The following is a 27889-nucleotide window of genomic DNA, read 5'->3' as shown; positions in this document are numbered from 1 at the left end:
CCAATTGCATTGTGTGTTCATTAAGAAAAACTGCTTCATATTTATATTGAAAAATTATCATTGTCTTGAACATACACAATCTATAAAACTATACAGATAAGGCTCAACTGACCTCCAACTGGAATTTTTCAGTTTAAGGAAATCTGATCAAAGTATTGGAGAAGTGATTTGTGAATTTTCATGCTGTTTCAGTAAGAAAAAAATAAAATTAGTGCCAGGTAAATGTCAAATTTAAAATTTACAGGCACAGATTAATCTGTAATATGAATCCACATAGAGACACTGAGGCAAAACAAATATTCAAATATTTAAAACAAAGTGTAATATAATTGTTTACTATGGAAAAATACTATGTGCCCTCAATTCATTTCTATTAATATCTTATTCTGCTTATTTTGCCTCCTTCCCTTTCATCACCCGCCCTTTTACTTTTGTCTATTTTCTCTGTGCCTATCCAGACACCTTCTAGTGATCTCAAGTATTAACATTCCATTGGCTTCTTTCTGGTCCCAGTAACTACACTTAGTAACATGCAGCTGTTTACAGGCACTAAGTCACATACAGTTTCCCTATCTATATTTCTCCTCCTCCTCTCATAAGGGCTATATTTTCTGCACAGCTATTGTGTAAAATACAAAAATCAAAGGCAACATAATCTGCGCTACTATGTTCTCTTCAATTTAATAGTATCTTGTCCAGTGTAATTATATCCTGTCCAGAGCTGATATTATTTAATAAAACTAATGCTATAGAAAAGGTGAGAATCATTCTTTAAATATGATTCTGTACACTAGAAATTTAATGGTGGGAAATTCAAAAGCACTCAGTGTTGGCCTAACTCTGCTCTCACTGTCAGAGGAAAGTCAATATGCTACACTTTTGAAAATCCCACCCTTATCTGCTAGGTGCAAAATTGCTTGTTTAAAATTTAATTTAACAGCAATGGAGGCATTTCATACTGCTATGGAAAGTTTTTTTTTTAAAATGTGTTATGGATATATGTTAAGTGTTGTGCTGTGTTGTGTTGTAGTCCTGGGATCCATATTAGATTACAATGGAAACTTGGCTAAAAGCCTCCTTAATCTCTGAAAAGATACCTTTGATTCCTGCAACATAATATACCAGACAATACAAATGTTTAAATTAAAAGCTAAACCCTCTCAAAAGTATGTTTTCACTCTTTCTTACCGAACTCACCATAATCTACTTTTCCAAGAGCCTTCCTCTAATGTCTAGTGGCATTAACAAAATAAAAAATGTGTTAGCACAAAATCCTAACTATATCATAAAGAAAAACTGATTTATTTACAGCTAAATTAAATATAATTAATCAGTAAGGGCATCTGTGCCTTTCACATTACAGTGCTTTTCAACAAGAATATTAGGATGCGGTGGTCACACTTAGTTTATTCTCTTTTGAAAGATTCTGCCAAGTCTCCTATACTTAAAACCGGGAATATCACTGGAACTGGTAATCGCTCTCAGATTGGAACAAACTTTTTTTGACGCACACATTATGAGTCATATCCTTCAAATGGATCCAAGTGGATGATCTCTATATGGGCAAAAGGATCCACACATGCAACCCAGTTGCAGGATCTGATTCTATATAATAAATACTAAATTGTTAACTGAAAAAACTTTTTAACCTGTCGTTTAATGACAAAAGTGAAAACCTCGTACTAATTTATCAACAATAGAGGCCTCAACACCTTAACATTCCAGTGAGCAGTAATTTATAAAGCAAAAAAGTAGTGTTACTGAGAAAGAACATGAAGACCACAACTCGGTGAACATGCTATTAAACTCAGATTATTAAAGAGTAATTCCACAGTTACAGAACAAGTTACATCTTTTCTAACCAGTTGATTTTGAATTTAAAAAAAATGTAATCTTTACTTTAATATCAATAACTTAATCTAAAAAGTACCTTATAATGCTGCTCATATGAGCTTTATATTCCTGTTTTGCTTATTGGAAAAAGGTTAGTTTTGATTTTAAATTTAGTCATATGCCTGAGACATTATGTTATAACATTACTTTTTCCTACCCATCGTCAAAAGCATGACAAAAACGTAATACAACATGGAATAGGCAACAATGCTTATTAAAGTACATTTTTTTTTAAAGACTTCCATACATCTCTATAAAACCTATAATGTTGAGCAGACAATGGGAAATGTATACTAAACTAGAATTCAGTGATTTTATCAATACTACTATGCTCTATATTACAGAAAATATATAGTACTTTGTTTGTGGCTTGGTGAACAGTGTTAATAGTAGTTGTATGGCAGACCTAGATTAGATTTCTAGTTGTAGTCTCTCACTCTCTCTTCTGCCAGGTGTTGGAAATCATTTGGAGGCCAAGCATTCAGCTCCAGAAAGAAAAATCAACATTCAGATCCAGAGGGGAAAATTAAGTGCTTCATGTTACAAAGTAGCAATCTGTGTCCAATTAAGGAGCAGCACTGACAGGTTATTAACAGAGCCTCATCTGGTCCTCTTTCTCAGAAAGATGGTGGCTGCCCATAAAACTTACAGCCTAAGGAAATTAAGATAGTGAATCCTTCTGGCTCTGAAAAGGATGCAGAGGACTCCCTCAAACAAGCTAAAAACAGTGCTTTGGGAGAAACCTTTGATTCCTATTAAGTGTATTTGAACTATGTATTAAAAGACTTAAGAAATTTCACCCTCTTGGCCAGAAACCCCATGCCACACTAGGAAGTAACAAAGCAATGACTACAGAAGAAAAGAGGTTTACTGCATTGTTGTCCAGTATTGGTTTTCCAGATATGTGCTTTGAGTCTTTTGTTTCATAGTTGACAACCATGCCAATACGTGTGTCAAAACCTGGGGAAAGTAGTAAATAAAAGATAAATTTACAATACTATCACAGTTGAGAGGAAACCCACTACTACCAAGACCTCAAATGTACATGACTGCCTACAAGTGCTTAGTATATGGCTGTTGAGTCAAACATATACAAAAAGGACAATTAACTAGCCAATAATGTTAAACTATTATTCTAAACTAACATTAATAGTCTCCAAGAAGGGAATCTAGATTCTATACTTTTAATTACTATTAGTGAGAAGATTTTTTTTTTAAATGTAGTTATTATTTCTATGAAATCTACATAAGTAGTCCTATAATAAGAAGCTAATAATAGTGCTAATCAACAAAAAACTGAAGAGTTTTGATATGAATGATGCTGTTGAACAAACAAATGGTTAGAAACAAAGTATGTCTGTAAAAAAGAATTAATTTTCAATGATAAATGGTGTAAAGAAAATGGTTACTCTGTCTGATGGCAAGTCTACTCCTCTTAGATCAGTGGAGGAACATTTGGGGAGGCACGCGGTGAGACCCCAGCCAACTCCCACAAGGGGAAGGGGTGGAGAGAGAGCACTGCCCAGCTCCAGCCCCGCTCTGGCCACAGCCCCAGCGCAACTCCGCCCTCATTCCCCCCGTTGCCCCAGGTCAGCTCCCCTTATAGCCCTAGCTCTTCTTCCCCCATTCCCAGTTGTGCCTTCAGCCCAAGCTCCTCTGTTGAGCCAACTCTGCAGTAATGAAAGGGGAGGCATAGACAGATTCCATTAATGGTAAGGGGCGGCCACTACAGGAAAAGTTTGGGCACCACTGTCTTAAATACTGAAATAGCACTCACTAACATCTCCACTTCCAAGCTAGCTGCATGGCTTTCCCCCCCACCAACCTAGCTGTTCTCTACTCTGTTGTTGTTGTTCTTACCCTAAATTTGTATTAGCAGCATTTTAACACTGGTTTTCCATTAGCTATCCCAGTGTGCTCCCTGTCACTCCACTATTTTTTGTTCTGTGAGAAATGTACATTTCTAGAAAACTGACATATGAGGTGTTTGTGTGGGGAACAAAGGGAGGAAGCACCTCAAAGCAGACCAGACCAATATATGCCAGTATTTCTCTCATAGCTTTTGAATATCTCCTAATGCCCAGCATGTTAAAAGATAAGAACATTCACCCTTCTGTTTTATTGTAAAGAGATGCCTGCAAACACACTAAAGACAACTTTTTTTTTTAAAGCCTGTTTGGGAAGCAAATAGTTGGCAGTGTTGTTGCCTTCCAATCTCTTACTAAACTTAGGCCAAAACCAGAGTTCAGTGGTGAACAGGATGAGGCTACAGAGGCACTAACTTCATGCTGAGGTAGCCTAACTTTTACTTAATATGTGCTACAAAAAGCCAAGTCTCATGTTTATTTTCTAGATAACTTGCCAAACCCAAGAAAAAACAAAGAAAAAGACCTTCTGCTCCCCATATAAACATCTTTAGTGAAAGCCACAATTAAACCCAAATGCACTGCACAAGGGCCAGATTCTGCCTCCCGTAATCACAAGCAGTACCTGACTCTACAGCTACTATCATTCAAATCAAGGTGACTATTTGCAAAGTAATGCATTACTCCATGTGGCAAGGTGAGACAATTTGGTTTTAACTTTACAATCTTTGTGATAGGATAATAGAAAGTAAAAAGGAAAGTATTGTCATACAGTATTACACACATTTTGCTTTGATAGCAATTCAGTGGAACAAGAAAAAAAGTACACAAAGCCGGTGTGCACTACTAGGATCTGACATATTCAAGCAAGGCCTGATAAAAAGGAAATACTACCATTTTTTCCCCATCATACCATTTCACAACCATTTTAATGACTCAAAGATGATAGCAGCCTCAGAAAATTATGAAGTGCCAAAATCAAAAAGTGGGGAAAAGAACGAAGATGGCAGAGCATACGGGTTAAGATAAATTGCCTTTTCTCCTATCTTCTCTCTTATCTCAACCATTCTATTTAACTTTCTTTGACCACTGTGGTAATCCCTCCATTCTTTCCCTATTTTCAAAATCATTTCCCCAGCCTCTCTGGAGTTAAAAGGGAGCTTTTAAGTTAAACAGAAAAATAAGCAGAACATTTCTTACCGGTGTATTGCATTGTAGCTCCTAAATATGAATCAATAATTGATCCCAGTAAACCAGCCATTGCACCAAACACAACAAGTGGCCACTGTGGAGCAGATATATCCAGATCACTCACAAAAACAAGCTGCGTAATGAAGTAAGCCACACCTACTAGCAGGCCACCAATGAGACTTGAAATTAGGCCAACTAACGTAACACCTCCATTAGTACCTAAATCAAAGAAAAATGGAGCTGAGTTATAAACCATTTCAGAAGATGTATTAATTGGCTTTAATGGTTTACTTGACAGTGAAGACAGAACTACCCTCTCACTCCCAGAGGCACTGTTACACTAGCCTTTGTTTCTCTGAAATTTCCAGTAGCGACCAACAGATTGTCTAGACAGATGGTCTCACTGTTGTTACTGCTAATGGAGCTGCAACCGGTGTTAGTGGTGAGAAATTTTAGAGAAAAAAGACTAGTGTAGACAAGGCAAGACCTGATCCTTTCTGACTGGCACTGTGCCGGGAAGCTTACCCTGCAAAGTTGCTGCCTATGAACTACCACTTCAGTAATCAGATAACTTCAGTCTCCATGGCTATAAATCCAGAAACTTTCACACAGTTTCAGTATTACTTAGACAATTCAATTTTTGGGGTAGGCTGGGTGGAAGATAAAGATACCCTCCCAATCTGTATATGTAACTCTATTCAGAGAGAGTGTCTACTGTTCAAACTTTCAGAAATAGTTCATCAAGATATGTTTTGCCCAAAAGATATTTAAAAGAATTATCTAAAAAAAGCAACACCTTTAACTACTTACTCAAAAGGAACCCAGTAAGCATTTATGGTGGGGAAAAAAAATGAGGCAAACTACTGTCCTCACACAATTTAGAAATCAACTTACAATATTACAATCACCAACTCAATGTAGGGACCTAGATTTCTTTGCTCCAAGAAAACTCAATACTCTGAATTGTTTAAGAGTTAGCAATGTCATCAATTAAAGGAGACAAGGAGTGGTAAGACAGCAAAGCAGGAAATGAATTGACTATTTGGTTTAAAAGTGTATTTTTGTAATCTTTACATTTAAAACACACATTCTGCTACTAATTAGAAATCTTATCTAGCTTGATTTTCACTTCCCCTTTTTTAAAGCAAGTCAGATGACAGTTACCATTCTTTAAACTACATCTACTGCAATCTGAACACACTAATGGTAGTAAAAATGAAACAGTCTTAGAATTCTGTAAGGGTTTTATCTCACAGAATGATATCTAACTGTAGCTACATAAAGTTTTTTCATAGTAGTAAATCTGTCAAAAATGCATTTTTCAGGTCACAAACTATTTGCAAAATCAGTTCAAATTTAGTGAATAGTTTTTTGGATGAAGAAGTCAGAATTTTTTTTTAAAACACCTAAACAGTTTATTTCACACCATTTCAAAAACCAAAACATTTTATTTTGACTCTTTGTTTTCACAATAATAGATTTTTTTTTTAAATAAAAAGGGTTAAAAACACCTGAAAATGTCCTCCCCCCCTGGCATTTTGGAAACAAAAAGACTGTTTCAGTTTAAACCAAACCAAAAGGTATTTTTGAATTTTTTTTTCTCTCTCTCTCTCTCTCCCCCCCAAAACTATTTTTTTAATTTACAGCCCATGACAAATAGAATGTGGTAAATACTATGTCAAAGTACTAATTTTTACCGCACAAAATTTCACAATGCTAGCAGAATTTGTTTTATTCTTTTTATGGATATGATTAAGTTAAGGGTCCCAGACAGAAATGACACAGTATTAAGACAAGAATGTGTAAATCAGTAAGCCCTTACCTACTGGAACCTTTTCCCATGTGGTTATTAACCTTGGCTCATTTTTACTCCAGACACTGCCAATCTCTGAAGCCCAAGTATCTCCAGCAGAGCAGGCCAGAGCTCCCAAAAGGGATAAACACATCCATGATGCAGTATACTGCTTGGAAAAGTCTATTGGAATTTCACCTGGTCCATTTTCTATCATATATAGCAGAGCCAGCTCTGTAGGGACACCACCGTTACAGAATACTTGCACCCAATTCCTCTGCCCACCTTGAGTAAAACAAACAACAATATTTGAAATATTTTCACTGTAGCAGAGAAACTTGATGTTCAGCCACATCATACAGTAGCAAAAGCAAATTAAAAAGTGCAAAAAAACCCCAAACCCGCACACACACAAAAAACAACATGAAAATCAAGTCACAATCACTACCTTTAGTTTATTACTATTAAATGAACCACTAGCAAGCACATTGCGTCCAGTCCAGAATGGGGATAAAGAGAATAAAAATGCTTTACAGTGTTCTGTATTCTGTGTACTACTACATAATATCTCCAACTTTCAAAAGTATCAGGTAAGATACAGTATCTCTTCTTTACAGATTGTCTGACAGTATAATTCTTAGTGTTTACCTTGTTTGAATTCTGAATCTATACGCTTCTTCACATCTTCTTTCCACTTAGTAAGTTTTGAAGAAGTAACAAAAAACATGAGCAAGGCAGTGAAGAAGCTGTAATTTGCAATTGTTAGGACAAATCCAACCACTAATCCTGAAGCAAAAAAAAAAAAGGGGGGGGGGGAATTGAGCAAGTTTAGTTCACGCAATCATCTTTTCAAAACAATTAACAGGAGTCTGCAAAATAATCAATGATTGTAGGTTTATCATGAAAGAGTGACAGTGCAATTAGCAAGATCATTACTGCAGTACCTGAAAACTGTCTACATAATTTAAAAAAAGCCAACCATTTTGACTGAATTTTTTTTTTGGCATTTTTTGCTTTGATGTTTTCCTTTAAATTCCTGAATCGTCCACTAAGTATCTGGACAGTATATGGTTTCTGAAACAGCCATCTGATATTGCCAGGAAACAGTACCACTCATCTACACAAGATGCAAAGAAAATTTAACAATAAGATGAGGCCAAATGACATCTAAGTGAAAATCCCTGGATATACCCTGCCTGGAGTATTTTATTGTTTCTAGGCAAAAAGCAGACAGAGAACTATTGTTATGTTTCCAGCCGCTACTATCTGAATGCTGACCTTAAACACACCTTTCATGACTTGTTTTTTTTTGTTTTTTTTTGTTTGTTTTTTAAATAGAGCCACCTCTTTGGATTATTTGACAAGTTGGGCATTCCCACCCCCACATCCATTCATATCATGTCCTGACAGTTGCTAATCTCTCTCCTTTTTTCTGTTAATTTTCTCTCTTGCTTTTTATTTTCTGTATGTTATTTCTTTTTTGCCATCCTTCTTTGCTGCTTTTTCACATGTTCGTTTTTGACTTTTCTCCTACTCACTATGTACGTTGGATTCCCCCTACTTACTCAACTGCTCATCAGAAGCCACATTCTGCTAGTAAAAAGAAGACAACTGGTGCCACCTGAGGTTCAGCTAGCTCAGTGTCACTGCAGTAGAGAAACTTGGCCTGATTCTCTATATAAGTGAGTTACTCCTCTAGCTGGTTACAGTAGGGGTTACAAAGGGAGAAGAAAAGTGAAGTTAGTGGCTTTCAAGGTGTTGCCTGACATTTTACCTGCAGATGAAGTACCATATTTGCAGTGTGATATAAAAGAGGGGAAGATTTGGGGTTGTGCTCTTTTACCCTTCTCCCTGACACTGATCCTCCTTTCTGTGCTTCATGAAATGGACTAGCACCACAGTTTACAAGGCTTGTATCAGAGTTTGGTAATGCTGCTCTACTGTACCTTGGTGTTTCTCCAGCTAGTCAAGAAAAGCAGACTTGAACAGATCATTAATTTCCTTTTTATTTTTGGGAGGCAAGAAAGGAGCACTGCCTATCCTTCAGCAAAGGGAACCACAGAGACCAGTCTGGGTCTGTACCACATAAACTGAAGAATCAAGCAGACAGGCTCCCCTATGTGTCTCAGATTGATGGAATTGCTTTCAAGCAGCTTCCCTTCCCCATACTCCTTCCACTCTTCTGACTATACATGGATGGAAATAGACTGCAACCATCAGTCTCTCCATGAGACTCCAGATACGGCAGAGTAAGATGGTGTATGTTATCTCATGTCTCATTGCCGTTATTGTAGTGGATTTTATATTTAAAAACAGATTAATATATATATTGTACTGAAACTTAAAATAATTTTATGTATTTAAATAAGTCGTACTGGCAATATTAACAGTGAGTTGTAGTTACAGTAGGATAAACTGCTTGCTTAAACAAATATAAATGACACCCAACATTAAACCAACATGAAGCCATGACAGATACTTTATGCTTACACTTCTATGCTATTATTATTGAATTGAGAGTAGGAAGTCCTTAAAAATGCACAGAAATGCAAAAATTAAGAAAGGCACTTTAGTTTATATATTAAATGGTTCACTTAGTATTCCCAGAAAATACATACCCCCTAAAGCTCCACTGTGATCCAGGCTCTTTTTCTTAAAGCCTCGTGAAGCAATCATTAGTGGAATCACAACTGAAAAAAGCCAACGCCATGGAGAAATAGGCCGTAAAGTACCTGAGGAGTTAAAATAAGTATTAAATAAAATGTTATATACTGGCCTTCTGAAGGATAGTAAATCGTCAGAATAGCAATCTTTACTAATATGCACTTACATTCTGAATGAACAAATTAGACTTGCTTTATTTTCCTCACACTTTTTACAATTCAGAAGGGAAATACTTTAGCTCTCTTTTAGAACACCACATTGAAATGGACCATCATAGAGTTCTTTTTTCCTTTTGTTTAGCATTCACGTAAATTAATCCACATAAAGACAAAGTATTTGGATTAGTAATAAAAACTTTACCAATCAGAAAAAGAACCAAACTGCAGGAAAATGACATTATTTTTAAATCTCTAAAAGGGAATTACAGACAGTGAAAATTAAAATTCAAAACTAACTGAAGCCTGATTTTAATTTTGGTAGAATGGATAATGTAATTATGATTTTACAGCAAATACATAAAGACACTAATGGACAAATGACATTATGGGATCTTTTTCTTCTTAACGTCAAGTAAAGACATAGAATAATATAAAGCCTAGAAAACTTAAATTTTCAAAATATTATTATTACTTTTATGCAGAGATGGCAGGACTACATTTGAATAAATAAACTAATACAAGGAAATCTTTCGAGTACCTTATATTCTGATTGGCTCTCTAGAACTATATGAAGTAGTTTTAACAATATATTTACAATACATTATGCAATGAATACAAATAATTTTGAAAAACATTTCACCTAACTAAAAATTGCTTTGACAAATAATCTTGGCAATTTAGTGAAGTATCCTGAAGACTAGTTAAAACAATTAAAATTGGAATTATAACTATCTAGATGAACATGATGTGGCAGAGGTAAACCAACACGGTTTATGTAACGGAAATTTATGTCTCTGGAAACTCCTAAAATTCTTTGTATATGTCACCACAAGAGTAGATAAAAGAGAACATACAGATAAATTTAGTTGGACCTTCCAGGAGCCTCTGACATAGTCACGTACAAAAAGATTATTAAGGGAAGGAAATATTCATGGAATGGGAAGTAAAGACCTGTAATGGTCATGGATAAGAAATCATCTAGATATAAAACATGTAGTAGAAATAAATGGCCAATTTTAACTTTTCCTCTCAACATATATGAACTTTCTATATAAGTAATCATAGTCTATACTTATCTACAAAACATTCATTTGTATTTGATCAACCTCTTATTATCTTAGGGATTTATTTTCTTCAAATCCTGTGGTAACCCATACATTATAAAATCTACTTGATCCTAATATAAAGCTATCATTTCTTCCACTACAATGATTAATCATACTTTTATATGTCTATGCCACTAATGTTGGGGATCTGCCCTTTTCCAAAAATGAGCTATCATACATCTCGCTGGAAACACTAATTGTGTTAGCAATGAATTTTTCCCCAAATCAATAACCTCCTTTGGACTATTACATATATAGAATCATTGTTGGTTTTGGGGTAGGCCTAATCTTAAAAATTCTAGCATTTTCCTCCAACATATCATTATAGGGGGGTCCTCGGTATAAGTCTCCCCCTTATCCGTTGTTTGGCCTATCCATCACTCATCAATAGGGGAACGTGTTCCAATTCATGTCGGTCCCAATCCACGTATCCATCATTTGCAATACTGTACTGTGTAATTTGCAAATGAGAGATACATCAGTCAGGACCAACATAAATCAGAACACGTTCTCCTACTGATGAGGGACAGATATGCAACAGATATGTGTAGCCATGGTTGGGTTGTGGCTCACCCACTTAACATCCAGACCCATTCCTCCCACCCCCAGCCCTGCTCCCACTCCAGCGCTTGCCCCACACCACCCACCTGGCACTTCAGCCAAGGAGCGGGGTTTGGGTCCGTGGCTTGCCCAGCTCCGGTGCTTCAGCTGCGGAGCAGTATCAGGGGCTTGCCCAGCCCTCCTGCCAGGGAACAGGTCAGGCCGTGGGGGCTTCCAAACCCCTGACCCATCTCCCTGGCTAGAACTCCAGGTGGAGTAGAACAAGGCCCCCACACACCAACCCTGCTCCCTGGCTGCTCCCCAATCCCACTTCTGGGCAGGAGCACTGGGCAGAGCAGGGCAAGCCTCTGCACCCCACTCCTGCTCCTTGGCAGGAGCGCCAGGCGGAGCGGGGCAAGCCGTGAGCAGAGCAGGTGCGCACATTTTTACAAGCTCTCCCCCTTTTTTTTCGGGTAGCCCCTAGCCAGAGCATCTATCACCCTCCCTCCCTTGCAAGGCCAGTTGATGTGGGGGGGGAGGGGGAAGACATGGCCAAATTGCTCCTACTCCTCTGCCCCCCCTTCATAGCCCACCCAAGTGTCCCCCTCCTACCTATGCCACTGCTGTACCAGTGGGTCCCCAGTATACATTGTTTCGGCATCCCTGGCCAGGGTGGATAAAAATCAATGATTTAAAAAAAAAAAATCAGATTTTTTTTGATAAAATGCTTTTTGAGGAAAAAACCTATCAAGATAGTTTAAACTAAGATACATTATAGCTCAAAGACATCTCATCATGGAATAGGGATTATAAATTCTAATTCTATAGTATGAGACAATATATTCATGTAATGTTTAAGAAAAGTTTCGTAAATCAATTCCAACAGTTCACAGATTAAGGACCCAATTTTTACGGGGTTCCAGGAGCTTCTCTATAGATTATTAGGTTAATCTTTCTATCAGTGCTCAGCCTAGAAGATATCATCAGAGATGCTTAGCTTTGCAGTTCTCAAACTATGGATTTGTGTCTCCAGAGATAACTGCTTTTAACAGCAAAATGTTTTTAAATAAAGAAATAATTATATATAGAGGGTGGGAAATAACAGACCTCAACCTTATTGTCCCTCTGCAAAATTGTGTACACAGGGTCAATCCCTTACCTCTCTCTAAAAGTGCAAAGTTTCAAAAAGTTCAATGATTAGAAGATTGTTTTGGGGATGGAATAGATCTGGACAAAGAGAAGTCTGGAGTTAAAGGTGAGAAGCGAGGACAGGCAGTAGAAACAAAATTGAAACTATTTGAGCAGCATATTCCAGAAGTCTTGAGTCTTTCTGATTGTAGACTTCATTGATTTGATATCTACCACACCATTCTCTCACTAGAAGGAAAAATGGCAGCAGGCCATAAAGAGATCCAGCATGGGAATATTTTAATGAAGTTCCTCTACCTGTGGGTAAGACAGGCATGCATGTAAAATGCAAAGAGTGCAGCAAAGTTGCCCGAATGAAACAACATCATGAGAAGTGTTCCTTCCAGGCAGAAGCTGCATGAAGATGATGAAAGGAATATATGTCTGAACATGCAGGATCTTCAGGTTGGTAAACTTTAATTTCTTACTTTTTTCCTCAAGGACTGCCTGTCTTCCTTCTGGACTGTTCTTGAATTCTCATGTCTGAGCAAAAATATAGTTGTTACTCTATGGTACTATCATTTAAGCAGTTGTGATAAAAAATAAATAGCTGAAATAGGCAGATCTTCCTTTTACAATTTCACCTTTAAAGTAGTACTGAGTGTTAGTGAATGCAATGAGTAATACTAAATGAGCAGTATGGTAATAATAATTAAGTAATGGCATTAACTTATTTTGTTTAGGAGAAAGCACCCTCAACATACAGGATTCTGTAGATGTCCACCTTCAAGATCACCATTGTTTTCTATAGTTTCAGAGTGATCTGCCAATGATAGTGTTTCAGTCAACCATGTATGTCACATAGCCACAGTATATTATTACCTGTAGCAAAAAAAAAAAAAATTTCCATCATGCAGAAACAACGATAGATAAGTTTGCGATAAGAACCAGCAGATTACAAAAAGAGGTAATTGATGAAAAAATGTCTGTTTTTTTATGCAACGAACTCTCCTTTCTGTATGATTGAAAACCCACACTTCATTAACATGTTCAGTCATTAACACCAGGATACAGTCCACTCAACAGAGCAGATGTCACAGGCAAACTGCTGGATAAAGTATATGAAAGAGAAATTGAGCAGTGTGCAAAAGTCTAGAGGGTAAAATTGTTAACCTGAGTCTTGATGGGTGAGGCAATGTCCACAATGATCCTGTTGTACATGCTTGTGTGACAACAGAAGAAGGGAATGCCTTCCTTACAGAAACAACTGATACATTAGGAAATGCACACACAAGCAGATACTTACAAGAAGTAGCAGTAAAAGCTATAACAAACTGTGAAAAAAAATCTTAATGTCTACTACGCAGCTTGGTCAAAGCAATGCTGCAATTACTACCAAGATTAGAAGAAATTATTTAGAAGAGAGCAAAAGTCCTAAGCTAATAACATATGGTTGCAGTGCTCATTTGATGCACCTCCTAGCCAAAGACTTCAGCATTCCAGAAATAAAGGTCAATGTTGTTAAATTGCAAAATACTTCTGTAACAACAACTTGTAGCGGCTGCTCTGAAAAAAGTGGGAGGAACCAAGATAACTCTCCCACAAGACATGTGATAGAACTCAGTAGTGGATTGTTTTGAGCACTATATCAAGAACTGGCCTAATCTGATGACAGCTTGTGAACAAAATTGTGAAAAAAATAGATAGCACTGTCACAGCCAAAGTTCTCAACTTGGGCTTAAGAGAAATGTGAACACATGCTAAGTACTCTGAACATATTTTTGTATCCTTGAACAAAATGCAGGGAAATAGTTATTTTATTGCTGACGCTGTTGAAATTTGGAAGGAATTGAGTGAGATCTTAAAAGAGAAATATGCAATGACAGAGTTAAATTACAAGCATTAAAAAAATGAATGGACAAGCACCATTTCCAGCTCATTTTTTGCAATATATCTCATACCTGGGTACCAGGCGTCAACTTAACTGCTGAAGAGAGGGTTGGCTATGACTGGACATCCACAGCAATCATCCCTCTAAGAGAGTGGTGAAACACTGGAATGGGGTTACCTACGGAGGTGGTGGAATCTCCTTTTCTAGAGGTTTTTAAGGTCAGGCTGACAAAAGCCCTGGCCTGGATGATTTAGTTGGGGATGGTGCTGCTTTGGGCAGGGGGTTGGACTAGATCACTCCAACCCTGATATTTTATGAATTCTATTCTACGATAATAACAAACTATAATGCATTTCAGAATAACGGTGAAGCCATTCAACTAAATGTCGTGTTTGCTGATGATGTTTTAAAGAAATCACACCAGTGAACTGGTTGGAAGTTATTAAGCCACTTGGATTCAGAGACTGTGTGAATGATATCTCACTTTTAACAAGTAGTAGCTTCTTCTGCTGTGTTAGAAAGATATTTTCTTTTCTTGACTAATTCATCAAATTGAGAAATTCACTGGACTGAAAAGCAAGAAAGCTTGTGTTTTCTTTTCCAGATTATGAACTAAAAAAAACAAGAAATGAAGGTGAAGACACTGAGTTTTAGGCTGCAGAAGCCAATATTGTAAATTCTCATGTTGACCTGGCTGACAGTCAATTAATTTTTTTTAAATTTATTTCATTTAACTAGTTTAGTTAACAACAATTTTACACAAAAACAAGCCTATTTTAAAAAAAACAGTTAACTAATTTCAAAATATTCATATGCTTGTTTTTGTAAATTGTTTTGCTGTGAAGAAAAAAAATCCAGAATACATAACAATTGGTTGTTTTTAGTTAAATAAAACAATGTAAAGTCTGGTCTGGTGATTTCTCCTCCTAAATACCAGCCTGGTAAGTAGAATCTCCAAATATTTAATGATTAACCTGCTTTCACCACCCAATGACTTTCATAAATATCTGCTTCAATTGACCTTGTGCAAATTGAAATTAATCAAACAATCATTTATTTTCTGGTTATAGCTGTAAACATTTGAAAGTTTTCAAAATAAATAATTTTTAAAAGTATAGTGTGTACTTTCTAAAAATGAAACCTACATCTATCTCTGAGTTGTAAAGAATATGTATTAAGATTATAACAACCAACAAGAATGCACTTTTATGTAGAAATCCATGATTAAATCAAGTCTTCCTGACTAGTGATTTAAATCAATTTGATTTAAATCAAATTTACTCTGTCCATGGTCCTTTTCAAGAACACAACCCTGATTTATACCAGGGACCTGCTGTATATTAGGACTTCCCCACCAGACATACACCCGTCATACCCTTTCCAGCACTTAAGGAAAATATATACAAAAGGGAGTCTTATTTTCAAGATATTGCAGTAACAATTCATTATATAAAGCAAAGACCAGGCCCTTCAAGTTGGCCTTTCCCATAACTGATGTTTTTATTATCATTACTGGTCTGAAATTCATGCTTTCTACATTGGATTAGTGCTTTAGTTGCAAATAAGACAAAACTGATATATTAATATTCCCCATGAGCTGATACAATTATGGAATTTAATACTATCATTATAGAGTAGCTGTCTGATGGTTACCCTTTCTCATCCCACATATTATATACTGGATTAGATAATCCCAGTGGAAATTCTGGATTGTATCTGATGCGTGTAAATGGGCAGGGAAAGGGACTAATTCTTATCTGTATACAATTCCAGATCCAAAGTGTCATGACACGGATTGTTCTCCGTGTGTTGATCTAAATCTTTTAGGTTATTAAAAAAAACCAACATACTACATTTATCTTTAAAATTCTGTTGTTCAATTTCCACCCGTATTTACTGGCACAATGATACCAGGCTAACAGTGATCTTAATTGAGCCACTAAAATAACATTTTAATGAATTTGGTACTGCCAATCATCCTCCTAGATTAGGTCTATATGAATTTTCTCCTGTATTCTTGGGAATTTATGGTCACATACAATTTAATAATTATTGTTTACATTTCTTTGAGTTCTTTTTGATACCCATACTGTTAGGGCCTGAGATAGGATATTAATTTTTGACAACCTAAAGCCAAGCCAAGATAAATATAGTTTTTCCCAATCCAACTCATTTTTCAGTTTTAAAATAATGGGAGGAAAATTAATTTCATATAGCTGGTTAGGAAAAGTATTGACTACTAAGAACCATATTTGTTTAGATCACACAACCTCAAATGTAACTTGCAGCTGCTTAATTATAGATTACTACAGCTCTGTATTTAATATTTCAGATTTAGTATAATTATATATATTGATAGACAACTGAACTCAGTAATTTATTTTAGAATGTAAATCGTAAATTATACAGATTAGTAACCATCATCATCATATTGCTGGCATACAGCACTATTTTATGTTCCCACTAATTGGAATAGGTTATGCTATAATTCTAACATATTTTTGTGCCAGGGTTCCATAAATAGGGCAAACAATGGAGACAGAAGATTTGTCTGGCTCCTCTTCGTAGTTGAAATACTCTGAAGTGTACTACATCAACTTTTATCCTTGCAGCTGGAGAGTCATAATACATTTATTCAAGTCTTCATACTGCTTCCAAAACCCACCTTTGATAATGTTTTTAAAATAAATCACACTGCTTTATCAAAGGCCTTCTTAGTGGCTAAGGATAGCAGTAGACTTTCTTTTTTTATTTTGCAGGCAATGAAAGAAATGGACAAATATTAGCTTAATATCCTTGGAATAAGCAATGGCCAGGGAATGACAAAAAGTGATTTAAAAATTTAAAACAAACAATATATTCTTGGTAGGATTTTTTTTAAAGGATGTAAATAAAATAAAAGAAGAAAGTCTACTGCTATCCTTACTGACATTTATTATTCCTATTTATACAAATAATGAGAACATCCACAGTTGCAAAAGGATAAAAAATAAAGAATGTAAACCCTCATGTTTCAGAACATAAACAACCACTAACTGACAAGTGATAGAAAGAAATTTCCTGGTGAGGGAGATTATCTTATAATTTGCAATTTCCTCTGGAACATCTGTACTGGCTACTATCAACAACAAGATACTGGACTAGATCCGGTCTGGGAATTACTGTTCCTATCTCAAATGGTACATTAAGATATATTTTCATATATATTTTTGAGAACTTACATTATGCGTTCTGTATGCCTGTTCGAGAAGAAGTACCTACAATGGAACAAGCAGTATCTCTAAAGTTTGTTTTTATGCCATCTGAACTGTCTTATATTTATGAACTCTTTTTAATATAGTGGAGAATACAGAAGTACTCAGTTCACACAAAATCATGTTACAGGTTGTAACAAAATCACATTTGAAAGTTCCAGTGACCAGCTCTTCTTTTCCCCTACTGTTAGGAAATGCATTCTCATTATTATTATTATTGCAAATGTTTCAGCTGACAGGAGTCTTTTCATAAGGCATTGTGGCTTGTGTGGAAACTCAGATTTATTTATACTTCAGGTTGAATAGTACATGAGGTGTTTTTTTTTTGTTTGTTTTTAATCAACAATGAGGAACTTCCTTTCACTTTACCTTTTCAGGTCAAAACCTCCTATCAAATTACACACACATTATTACTACTCAAACTTTTGGCCATAGGTTTACTTGCACCAAAACATAGAATATTTCATTGATTAATTTTGCTGTTTCTTTGTCCGTTCATCAAAATTTTAATTCCAGAAGAATTAGCTCTGGCCACGAGGGCTGAAGCCGAAGAAGTCACAGAGGTCTGTTAAAGTAACAGAATCCATGACCCCTGTGACAAGGATGTTAAGAAAGCTCAAAAGTCCACTCTTGGATACAAGAGAAGGAAAGAAATTACTCCTAGTCCTATCAGATCAATTACTGTGCAACACTGTCTGATAGATTACCTTGATGATCACAAAGGAAAAATACTACGTGGGGTAACAGTATTATCACTTACCAACATCTCTCAATATGAAAAGCATAAATACAATGCATTTACGCTAATTTTTCAAAATATTTAAATCAGTGCCCATGGCAGACTAATGTTGACCAGTTAACTTATAAAAAGGATCAACTTGTACCCATTCAGCTAAACATGGTTTTCTACAGTGACTTCAAACATTTCACTGAAACTGAACCCATTAACAGTATTTAGCTACAGCACCCAGGATATTCAGTCAGGATACAACCTCTGATAAAGCTACTAGATTAGCAGCAATGTATCAGCAACCTTCATATTCTCTTATTACTGTCTTGTTTTGATATTAAATTGGAAGTCCAAATTCCACCTTAAACACAGTCAAAAAATTGAAGTATGATAGGGAATCATGTTGTAGAATAGCATGATATATGAAGCAATTTCATAGTTAAGAATCAAGAGATTTGGCTTGAAATTATTTTTGAAATACAACATTTAAAATTTTACTCATCGAAACTTGGCATTTAACGTTTTGGGTCTCAGTGCTGCAAGAACTACTGCATGGACACAGGTATTTCTAGCAAAAGTCACTGGCAGGTCACAGGCAATAAACAAAAATTCACAAAAGTCTGCAACTTGTCCCTTTGTTCGTCCCAGCCCAAGCCACTGCTTCAGGGATGCTGCTCTGGCCACGGTGGCTGAAACCAAAGAAGTCACAGAGGTCTGTTAAAGTCACGGAATTTGTGACAAAATTGTATCCTTAATCATGACCTTTGATATCAGCTCTTAACACGAGAAAAAGCAGTGCCTGGCAAGCAGAGCTCAAAGTTCTGCAGATCCAGGGGTTCCTGATCCCCAAGGGCTCGAGGTTATTACAGAGCAGGCACATTCTGCAGTGACTTATCTGAAACCTGGCATGACATAAGTAGTTAACACATGGAGGGAGGCCTCATTTCTTGCAGGATAAAATTAGGGAAGTAAACAGATCATTAGGCTGAAGTAAACAGGTCACTAGGCTAAAAAGACAATGTCTGGGTCAGCTACAATAAGAGGGAGAACAGCCATTGAACCATTTACTAACAATGGACAAGATAAGTTAGGACTGTAAAAAGAGGATGAGAGTTCACAATGCATGGTCAGAGAGGCTGCGGAGGGACTGGTTCTTGCAAAATAACCAATCCAATCAAAATAACACATGATGCAATGTATAGTCAATGTAACATGTAAATGTATATAAATGAAGAGGTTTTTGTGTAACTTTGGATGTGTGGTAAGCCCTATTACCCCTCCCCCATCCCCCCTTGAGTCTGATCAACTCTGCATATGTTTGCTATACGCTAAGTAAAGGAACTTGAATGATGAAATATGGAGTCAAAGGAGGTTTTTGGATTCCAGAAAACTGAATGAGGTGTTCTCCCACAACTGGACAAATTGTTCTGGATAAGTAGGACCTTTCATTTTTGGTTTTTATTGTATTTAGTTTTGCCTGGGAATCCACGAAATGAGTCTGCCATGGGCAATGATTTGAATATTTTGAAAAATTAGCTTAAATGCCCTGTATTACAACAACAACAAAAACAGGTGAAAATTGATGGAAAAAGCTATTAATTTTTCTGGGTAAATACTGGGGTTTATTTTGATGGACGGAAGGACAGGGGGGAAGTATTCAGTAGATTAATGCTTTGATTAATGGAATTCAATGTGGTTTGCTGCAGAACTGAAACAGAACTCAAAACATAGTGAATTTAACAAAACAATACATCTAAACCCAAAATAAAATTTTATTTGAACAAACAGTTTACTGTTGTAGACTTAGAACTCTTAGCCTATAAATATTTACATTTAATAACCGGGCCACGCCATTTGCAGTGCATACACTTAACTTCATCCTTTTCTCCTGTTTGTTTTTTTTCCAACTTTTGAATACTTCCTTGTGTTCTGAAATATATTCTGATACAGATTTTCATTTTCTTTCCATTTTAGAGGGAGATCTTTAAACCATTATCTGCTAACAGCTTTAAATATGTACATGGTGGGTGTGAGATTCATCAGTACTTTCAGATGCACACGCACTTCAGAGCTTATGTGCGTGCCTACTGCTTGTATCTTCTAGACCAGAGGTTCTCAAACTGTGGTCTGCCAGCTCCATTCAGGTGGTCCGTGGATAGTTCCCTCTAAGGTGCGAGCCTGGGTGGCCACACACAAGAGAATGAAGGGCTACCCACTTAATTAGTGGAGCCACATATGCATGGCTCCACTAATTAGGTGCTTGGACCCTGGAGAAAACACACATGTAAGGTGAGGTGGTGGCCTTGGGGGAAATAAGGGGTAGGTGGGAGGGGGCAATAGGGTGAGAAGAGGTGGGGGGAATTTGGGACATGCATGGCTGTGGCAGCCACAGAAAGTAGCAAATGCCTCCTTCTCAGCCCCAGAGCTGAGGCTGCCACAGTAGGGGAGAGACCCTCCTTCTTTCCAGCACTAGTTCAGGAGCTGCCACAGCCGGGGAGAGAGGGCACATCCATCGTATTAGAAAAGACAGACTACTGATATTAAAATATGAATGTGCACTTTTATTTGTAGAACAAAAAAAACCAATTACTACTAAGGTTTTTTTTTATATAGTGCTTTTACCCAAAGTGCTTTACAATAGTTAGCTAATGGCACAAACAACATTTGGAAAGATCACTAAGTGGTCCGCCAAGACACTCAGCATGTGGTCCCTAAAAAAAAAGGTTTGAGAACCATTGTTCTAGAGCAGGGGCTCCCAAACTTGGTTCACGGCTTGTTCAGGGTAAGGCCCTGGCAGGCCGTGAGATGCTTTGTTTACTTGAGCTGCGCAGGCCAGGCCCCCGCTTCCCGCAGCTCCCATTGTCGGGGAACGGTGAATCACGGCCACTGGGAGCTGTGAACGGCCGTACCTGCAGATGCTCAGATAAACAAAGTGTCTCATGGCCCGCCAGGGGCTTACCCTGAACAAGCCACAAATCAAGTTTGGGAACCCCTGTTCTACACTAATACATAGCCTTACATCAACAGGCAGCTTTGCACATACACACAGACTAACGTGTTATCATAATACATATATCTCATGCAATGTATTCTATTTTCCTAAAAAAACTAGTTCTTTTTATTTGAGTGATACAAAAGTAGAGTGAAAATCATAAATAACTGAATAATACTTTCTGTAAAACTTGAGATTTTTTCAGTAAAATTTGGTTTAAACTGAAATCGAAGGAGCTTATGGATAAGCCAATTGGAAAAGGTCTCAGAGGGAATCCCAACAAATGATGCATGTCTTATGATATGCAAAAAGATTCATAATACAGAAGTACCCCTTATCCTCTGTACCAGAGTGCAAAGCAAGTGCTTTGGGAGATGACAGGAAGGGAGCCTTGTTGCTGTGGACCTCCCATAGTATACACAGGAGAGGAGCTCCACCTGGGCATACCTAAGATGTGTAAGAAAAAGTTTAGTACTTTCCAGCATCACCCAACACAAAATTTTCTATACAGACGTGTACAGATACTGTGCATGCCAACTGGTTTTAAGTTTACAAGGCTTCTTAGATTTCTTTTGAGAAAATAAGAAAATGTCCACGTAAAAACTGTTAAGTTAAATTTACTAAATACACTATTACTCACAGAGTTCATACATGTCGTTAAAGACAATCTAAACACGTGGCAGTTCACTTTACACATTGCGGCCACCTTAACTCAAAACCAAAAGAAATACTTATGAATTTTTTCAACAGTGTTTGAAAGTTTTTGTAATTAAGTATATAGTTCGCGATGCAGATGTTGAAAGAATCTGCATGTTGTGATTCTGAGTTAAGGTAGCAGTTGGAAGGTGTAAGTCACAGAAATAATCTACTAAGATGATTTCACACCTCTACTGCTAGAACAGGGCCTCACCTCCCTGACTGAGACTAACCTCGTTAATCTCTAGCTTGCTTGCTAGCATATATATACGTGCCCCGGAATATTTCCACTACCTGCGTCTGACGAAGTGGGTATTCACCCACGAAAGCTCACGGCTCCAAAACCTCTGTTAGTCTATAATGGTGCCACAGGATTCTCTGCTGCTTTCACAGATCCAGACTAACACGGCTACCCCTCTGATTACTTGACACATGCAAGGCACTGCATTTAGCCGTATGGAGTGGAAATCCATTCAACCTCATGAAGAAACTTGCACAAATACAGACAGATATCATCTTCCTTTCCAAATGCAAACGGATGGACATCATACCAAATGGACTAAAGGTAAAAATCCACTGCTATCTACAAACTACACAGACCACAGTGAGAAGATTATGCCATACACTGTCAAAGAAACTGAGGAACCACCTGATCAGCATCCTATACAGCAAACAGGAAAAACATCAAAAAAGAGCTCTCCAACCTGGAGACCTTCATTAATAACCAAACTTCCATTAAAAACGGACTTCACTAAAATAAGACAGGAGATCTACAGCACTCACCTTCACATCTCTACAAAGGAAAAAGGACTGTAAGCTGTCTAAACTCCTACCTGACACATGGCCACAACCGTGGTACCCCTAACCCACCAGCAATATTGTCACTCTCTCCAACTACACATCAGCCCAGAAGAAAAGTCTGTCCTATCTCGGGGACTCTCTTTCTGCCCTGCCACCCCCAACATGATACAGTTCTGTGGCGATCTGGAGCCTACTTTCGCCGTCTGCGACTCAAAGAATACTTCCAGGACAACACTGAACAGTGCACTGATACACAGGTACCCACACACCAACAGACAAGAAGAAAGACTCCACATGGACTCCTCCTGAGGTCGAAATGACAGTCTGGACCTATACATTGAATGCTTCCGCCGACGTGCACAGGCAGAAATCGTGGAAAAACAACACCGCTTGCTCATAACCTAAGTCCGTGCAGAACGCAATGCCATCCACAGCCTCAGAAACCACCCTGACATTATCACAAAGAGGCTGATAAAGGAGGTGCTGTTGTCATCATGAACAGTCTGACTACCAGAAGGAGGCCGCAGACAACTCTCCAATACCAAATTCTACAGGCCACTTCCCTCAGATCCCACTGAGGAATACACTAGAAAACTGGACCATCTACTCAGGACACTCCCTACACTAACACCAGAAAAAATCAGCATACCCTTAGAGCCTCGACCAGGGTTATTCTATCTACTACCCAAGATCCACAACCCCGGAAATCTGGACGCCCCATCATCTCGGCATTGGCACTTCACTGAAGACTGTCTGGATATTGGACTCTCTACTCAGACCCTATGCCACCAGCACTCCCAGCTATCTCCGTGACACCACTGATTTCCTGAGGAACTACAACGCATTGGTCACCTCCCAGAAAACACCATTCCTAGCAACCATGGATGTAGAGGCTTTCTACACAAAATCCACAACAGATGGAATACAAGCTGTTAGACACAGTATCCCTGATGATGCCACAGCACAAACTGCTGTGAGCTCTGTGCCTTTATACTCACACACAACTATTTCAAGTTTGATGACAATATATACCTCCAGATCAGTGGCACTGCTATGGGCACCCGCATGGCCCCACAATACGCCAATATTTTTATGGCTGACCTGGAACAACGCTGTCCTCAGCTCTCGTCCACTCACACCCTTCTCTACCTACGCTACATTGATGACATCTTCATCATCTGGACCCATGGGAAGGAGACTCTAGAAAAATTCCACCACGATTTCAACACTTCCACCCCACCATCAAACCTCAGCCTGGACCAATCTAACACGGGAGGTCCACTTTCTAGACACCACGGTGCAAATAAGCGATGGTCACATTAACACCACTCTATATCGAAAACCTACCGACCGCTACGCCTACCTTCATGCCTCCAGCTTCCATCCCGGGCACATCACACGATCCATTGTCTACAGCCAAGCACTGAGGTACAACCGCATCTGCTCTAACCCCTCAGACAGAGACCAACACCTACAAAATCTCACCAAGCATTTCTCTAAACTACAATACCCGCACGAGGAAATTAGGAAACAGATCAACAGAGCCAGACGTGTACCCAGAAGCCTCCTTACTGGCAGACAAACCCAAGAAAGAACACAACAGGACTCCACTGGCCATCACATACAGCCCCAGGCTAAAACCCCTCCAACGCATCATCAGGGATCTACAACCCATCTCTGGACAATGATCCCACACTTTCACAGGTCTTGAGGTGGCAGGCCAGTCCTCGCCCAACAGACAACCTGCCAACCTGAAACGTATTCTCACCAGCAACTGCACACCGCACCATAGTAACTCCAGCTCAGGAACCAATCCATGCACAACAAACCTCGATGCCAACTCTGCCCACATATCTACACCAGTGACACCATCATAGGACCTAACCAGATCAGCCACACCATCACTGGTTCATTCACCTGCACGTCCACCAATGTAATATACGCCATCATATGCCAGCAATGCCCCTCTGCTATGTACATCGGCCAAACTGGACAGTCACTACGGAAAAGGATAAATGGACACAAATCAGATATCAGGAATGGCAATATACAAAACCTGTAGGAGAGCACTTCAACCTCCCTGCCACACTATAGCAGACCTTAAGGTGGCTATCCTGCCAGCAAAAAAACTTCAGGACCAGACTGCAAAGAGAAACTGCTGAGCTTCAGTTCATTTGCAAATTTGACACCATCAGCTCTGACTAAACAAAGACTGTGAAGGCTTGCCAATTACAGAACCAGTTTCTCCTCCCTTGGTTTCACACCTCTACTGCTAGAACAGGGCCTCACCCTCCCTGACTGAACTAACCTCGTTATCTCTAGCTTGCTTGCTAGCATATATATACCTGCCCCTGGATATTTCCACTACCTGCGTCTGACGAAGTGGGTATTCACCACGAAAGCTCACGCTCCAAACCTCTGTTAGTCTATAAGGTGCCACAGGATTCTCTGCTGCTTTCACAGATCCAGACTAACACGGCTACCCCTCTGATATAAGATGATAACAGAACATTTATGTAAAGTATTCTTTAATACTCTCCTACTACAAGGATCCTGACATGTATTTCGTCTAAAAGTAAGATTTCTTCAATCAATATTATAAAACTGCAAATTAACAAAATATGATCTATTAGAGGATTGGCACATCTTGCTTCTGGAGGCAGAGCTCATTGCCCACACTGCTTGAATTCCTCAATTCCCCCCCACAAGCTCCCAGGGCCACCCTCCCACTTCCCTCCATTTTAGGAACTCCATACAGAAACCCCTCCTTCACGCCAGGGGCCCCCTGTGTGCTCTCTTTCCTCCCTTACTAGGGTCCCCCATTTTCTTCCTGTACCACTCATCTCAGTGCCATCTGCCACCTGTCTCTGTGCCCCTACCCTTATGTTCCCCCTACACAATTTTTTTTTTTTTCTGTCTGGGAGATAAGTCATTCAGGGCAACCACACTTTAAACTCTACTGAATCAATGGGCAGAGCTCAGATGGGAGGCACTGTAAGCAGGAAGGTATTAATGGCTATCATCAACTGGTTCTTTGATTTATAGACCATTACAGCTCTCTCTGAAACTGATGGGTCTCTAACCACATGCCAAGGGCCTCCATAAGTCCTCCAATGGTTTTTCAATTTTCATCAAAATCCATAGGGTCCCACTGATGACTAGAACATCCTCTAAAAGTCTGGAGTGACTCAAGGCAGTGTTCAAAAGTTATCATTTACTATCAGAAAAAAAGCCGTCAAGTTGAGCATAAGACTTAGCTTTGCTCAGCCATGTAGGCTGGTCACAGGACTTACCATAGTATGTACTTGCTGTCATGGACACAATCCAGAAAGATAATGAAATACAAATAAGCAAGCTCAAAATTACAATATTTGTCATCATTTTGATAGATTCTTTGTAGTCCTCCTGCCGGTATGTCATGGGAATTCAGAGGACAATTACCTATGGGAGGGAAAGAACAAAAGGTATCAGACAATTTCAATTAAATAAACATTTTTCTTAAAAACAAAGTTTAATGCAGGGGCTGTGGCTTGGGCCCTAGCACTGGGGACCATACCTCAGATCATTGCTAAGTTAAAGACAACTACACTCCCACATGACAACGCCCCGCCCCGCAACAGGGGAGCATTTGGAAACTAACCCAGCAAGAGGGAGCCTCTCTCAGCGCGTATACGCAAGAGGCACCAAGTCCATGTCACTACCCGAAAGACAAGAGGGAGCGCCAGAAAAGGCAGAGCAAGTTTGTGATACCCCGCCCCTGGGAGCGTGTCGGTTCTGCGGGCCTTTATCCCCCACGTGAGGGGTGGGGGGGGTCGGGTCTGCGGGCCTGTCCTCCCGCGTGAGGGGTGAGAGGGGTCGGGTCTGCGGGCCTTTCCCCCCACGTGAGGGGCTGGAGGGGGGGTCGGGTCTGCGGGCCTTTCCCCCCACGTGAGGGGCTGGAGGGGGGGTCGGGTCTGCGGGCCTTTCCCCCCACGTGAGGGGCTGGACGGGGGGTCGGGTCTGCGGGCCTTTGCCCCACAAGGTGGCGGCCCGGCTGCGGCGGCGGCGCCGGAGAGGAGGGTTCCGCATCTCACCCTCTGCCACGCACGGGGGACTCGCTGTCCTGCCCCGGCCGCTGGGCGAGCCTCATGCTCGGCCCCTCGCGCGGTCGGGCACCGGCAGCGCCAGAGCGACCCCGGCTCCGCGCAGCCTCAGGGCTCCGGCCGCCACCCAGCCGCGCATGCTCCGTCGATTGCAACCTCCTGCGCTTCATGCCCATCTGCCTCCGTTCATGGAAAAAGCTTCCGCCACAGGCGCAGCACCGTGGCAGCGGGGACTGAGCACCGCCAACCAACTCGAGCCCGTGACAGCGGGCACTGGCCTTTCCCCACTTACTCCGCTCCCCCCCCCGCGCCTGTGACAGCGGGTTCTGACCCCTCCCAGAGTCTCACCAAGTACGTCTCCCCCGTCCCCACACCTGTGACAGCAGAGACTAATCCCCCTTCAGAGCCTGCGCCCCATGCTTGACAGTGGAGACTGACCTGCCCACTGAGCCCAGGCCCCCACCCGTGACAGTGAGGAGTAACCCACCCCGTCCCCCACGCATTGAGCCCAAGTTCTCCTTGACTGTGAAAGTGACCCCCCCACCAACCAACATCATTCCTGCCCATCTTTGTGGCAGAGGGGACTGACACCCCCACTGAGCTCATGCTCTCCACACCCACCAGTGACAGAGGCGATTGCCCCCCATGAGCTTAGGCCCCCTTAATCTCTGAGACAGCAGGATCAACCTCTGCCACAGAGCCCATGCCCTCCTAACAGCAGGGACACCCCCCCCCACACACACACACAGCCTGGGCTCCCCACCCTGTGAGAGCAGGATCTGATTCCCCCCTAGCACTGAGGCCATCCCCCAAACCTTTAAGTAACAGTGGGGACTACCAACCCCATGGAAACTGTTCCCCACCAAACTTACTTACAAATACACACACCGCCAGTGGGCCCCTCCCTTCAGTTACAGCTTGGGCTCCAGCCCCATCCCCTCCTTGAAACTAGAACTGAGACCTGGGACAGTTTCACCCCACTCCAGCATGGAACCCATGACCTCCCCCCTCTCTTCAACTAAGCATTGATCCTGTGCCTCCATCAGTCCCTTCAGTGAGAGCTAAGGTTGTGCTCCCCTCTCGCACTCTTGTCTATATGCTCTCCC

General features: G+C 39.7%; 1 protein-coding gene across 2 annotated transcripts; it reads right to left on the bottom strand.

The window, feature by feature from the left end:
- TMEM19 (transmembrane protein 19) lies at positions 1-26953 on the bottom strand. Of its 2 annotated transcripts, none has more exons than XM_032803810.2 (7): positions 26775-26953; positions 25995-26142; positions 9360-9473; positions 7390-7527; positions 6772-7026; positions 4959-5168; positions 1-2853 (listed from the first exon to the last, which is right to left on the bottom strand). In XM_032803810.2, exons 2-7 carry the CDS (start codon positions 26119-26121, stop codon positions 2690-2692), a joined length of 1008 nt encoding a protein of 335 aa, XP_032659701.1. In that variant the 5' UTR covers positions 26122-26142; positions 26775-26953; the 3' UTR covers positions 1-2689. The 2 variants fall into 2 exon arrangements, with proteins under 2 accessions (XP_032659701.1, XP_032659702.1); XM_032803811.2 differs by lacking the exon at positions 26775-26953 and adding an exon at positions 26342-26496.
- Between the last annotated feature and the right edge of the window lie 936 nt (positions 26954-27889).

Source organism: Chelonoidis abingdonii, chromosome 1 (genome assembly GCF_003597395.2).
Source record: "Chelonoidis abingdonii isolate Lonesome George chromosome 1, CheloAbing_2.0, whole genome shotgun sequence".
NCBI classification, from domain to species: Eukaryota; Metazoa; Chordata; order Testudines; family Testudinidae; genus Chelonoidis; species Chelonoidis abingdonii.
Note: the sequence above shows the minus strand (reverse complement) of the source record. Positions and strands in the feature narration are given on the sequence as shown.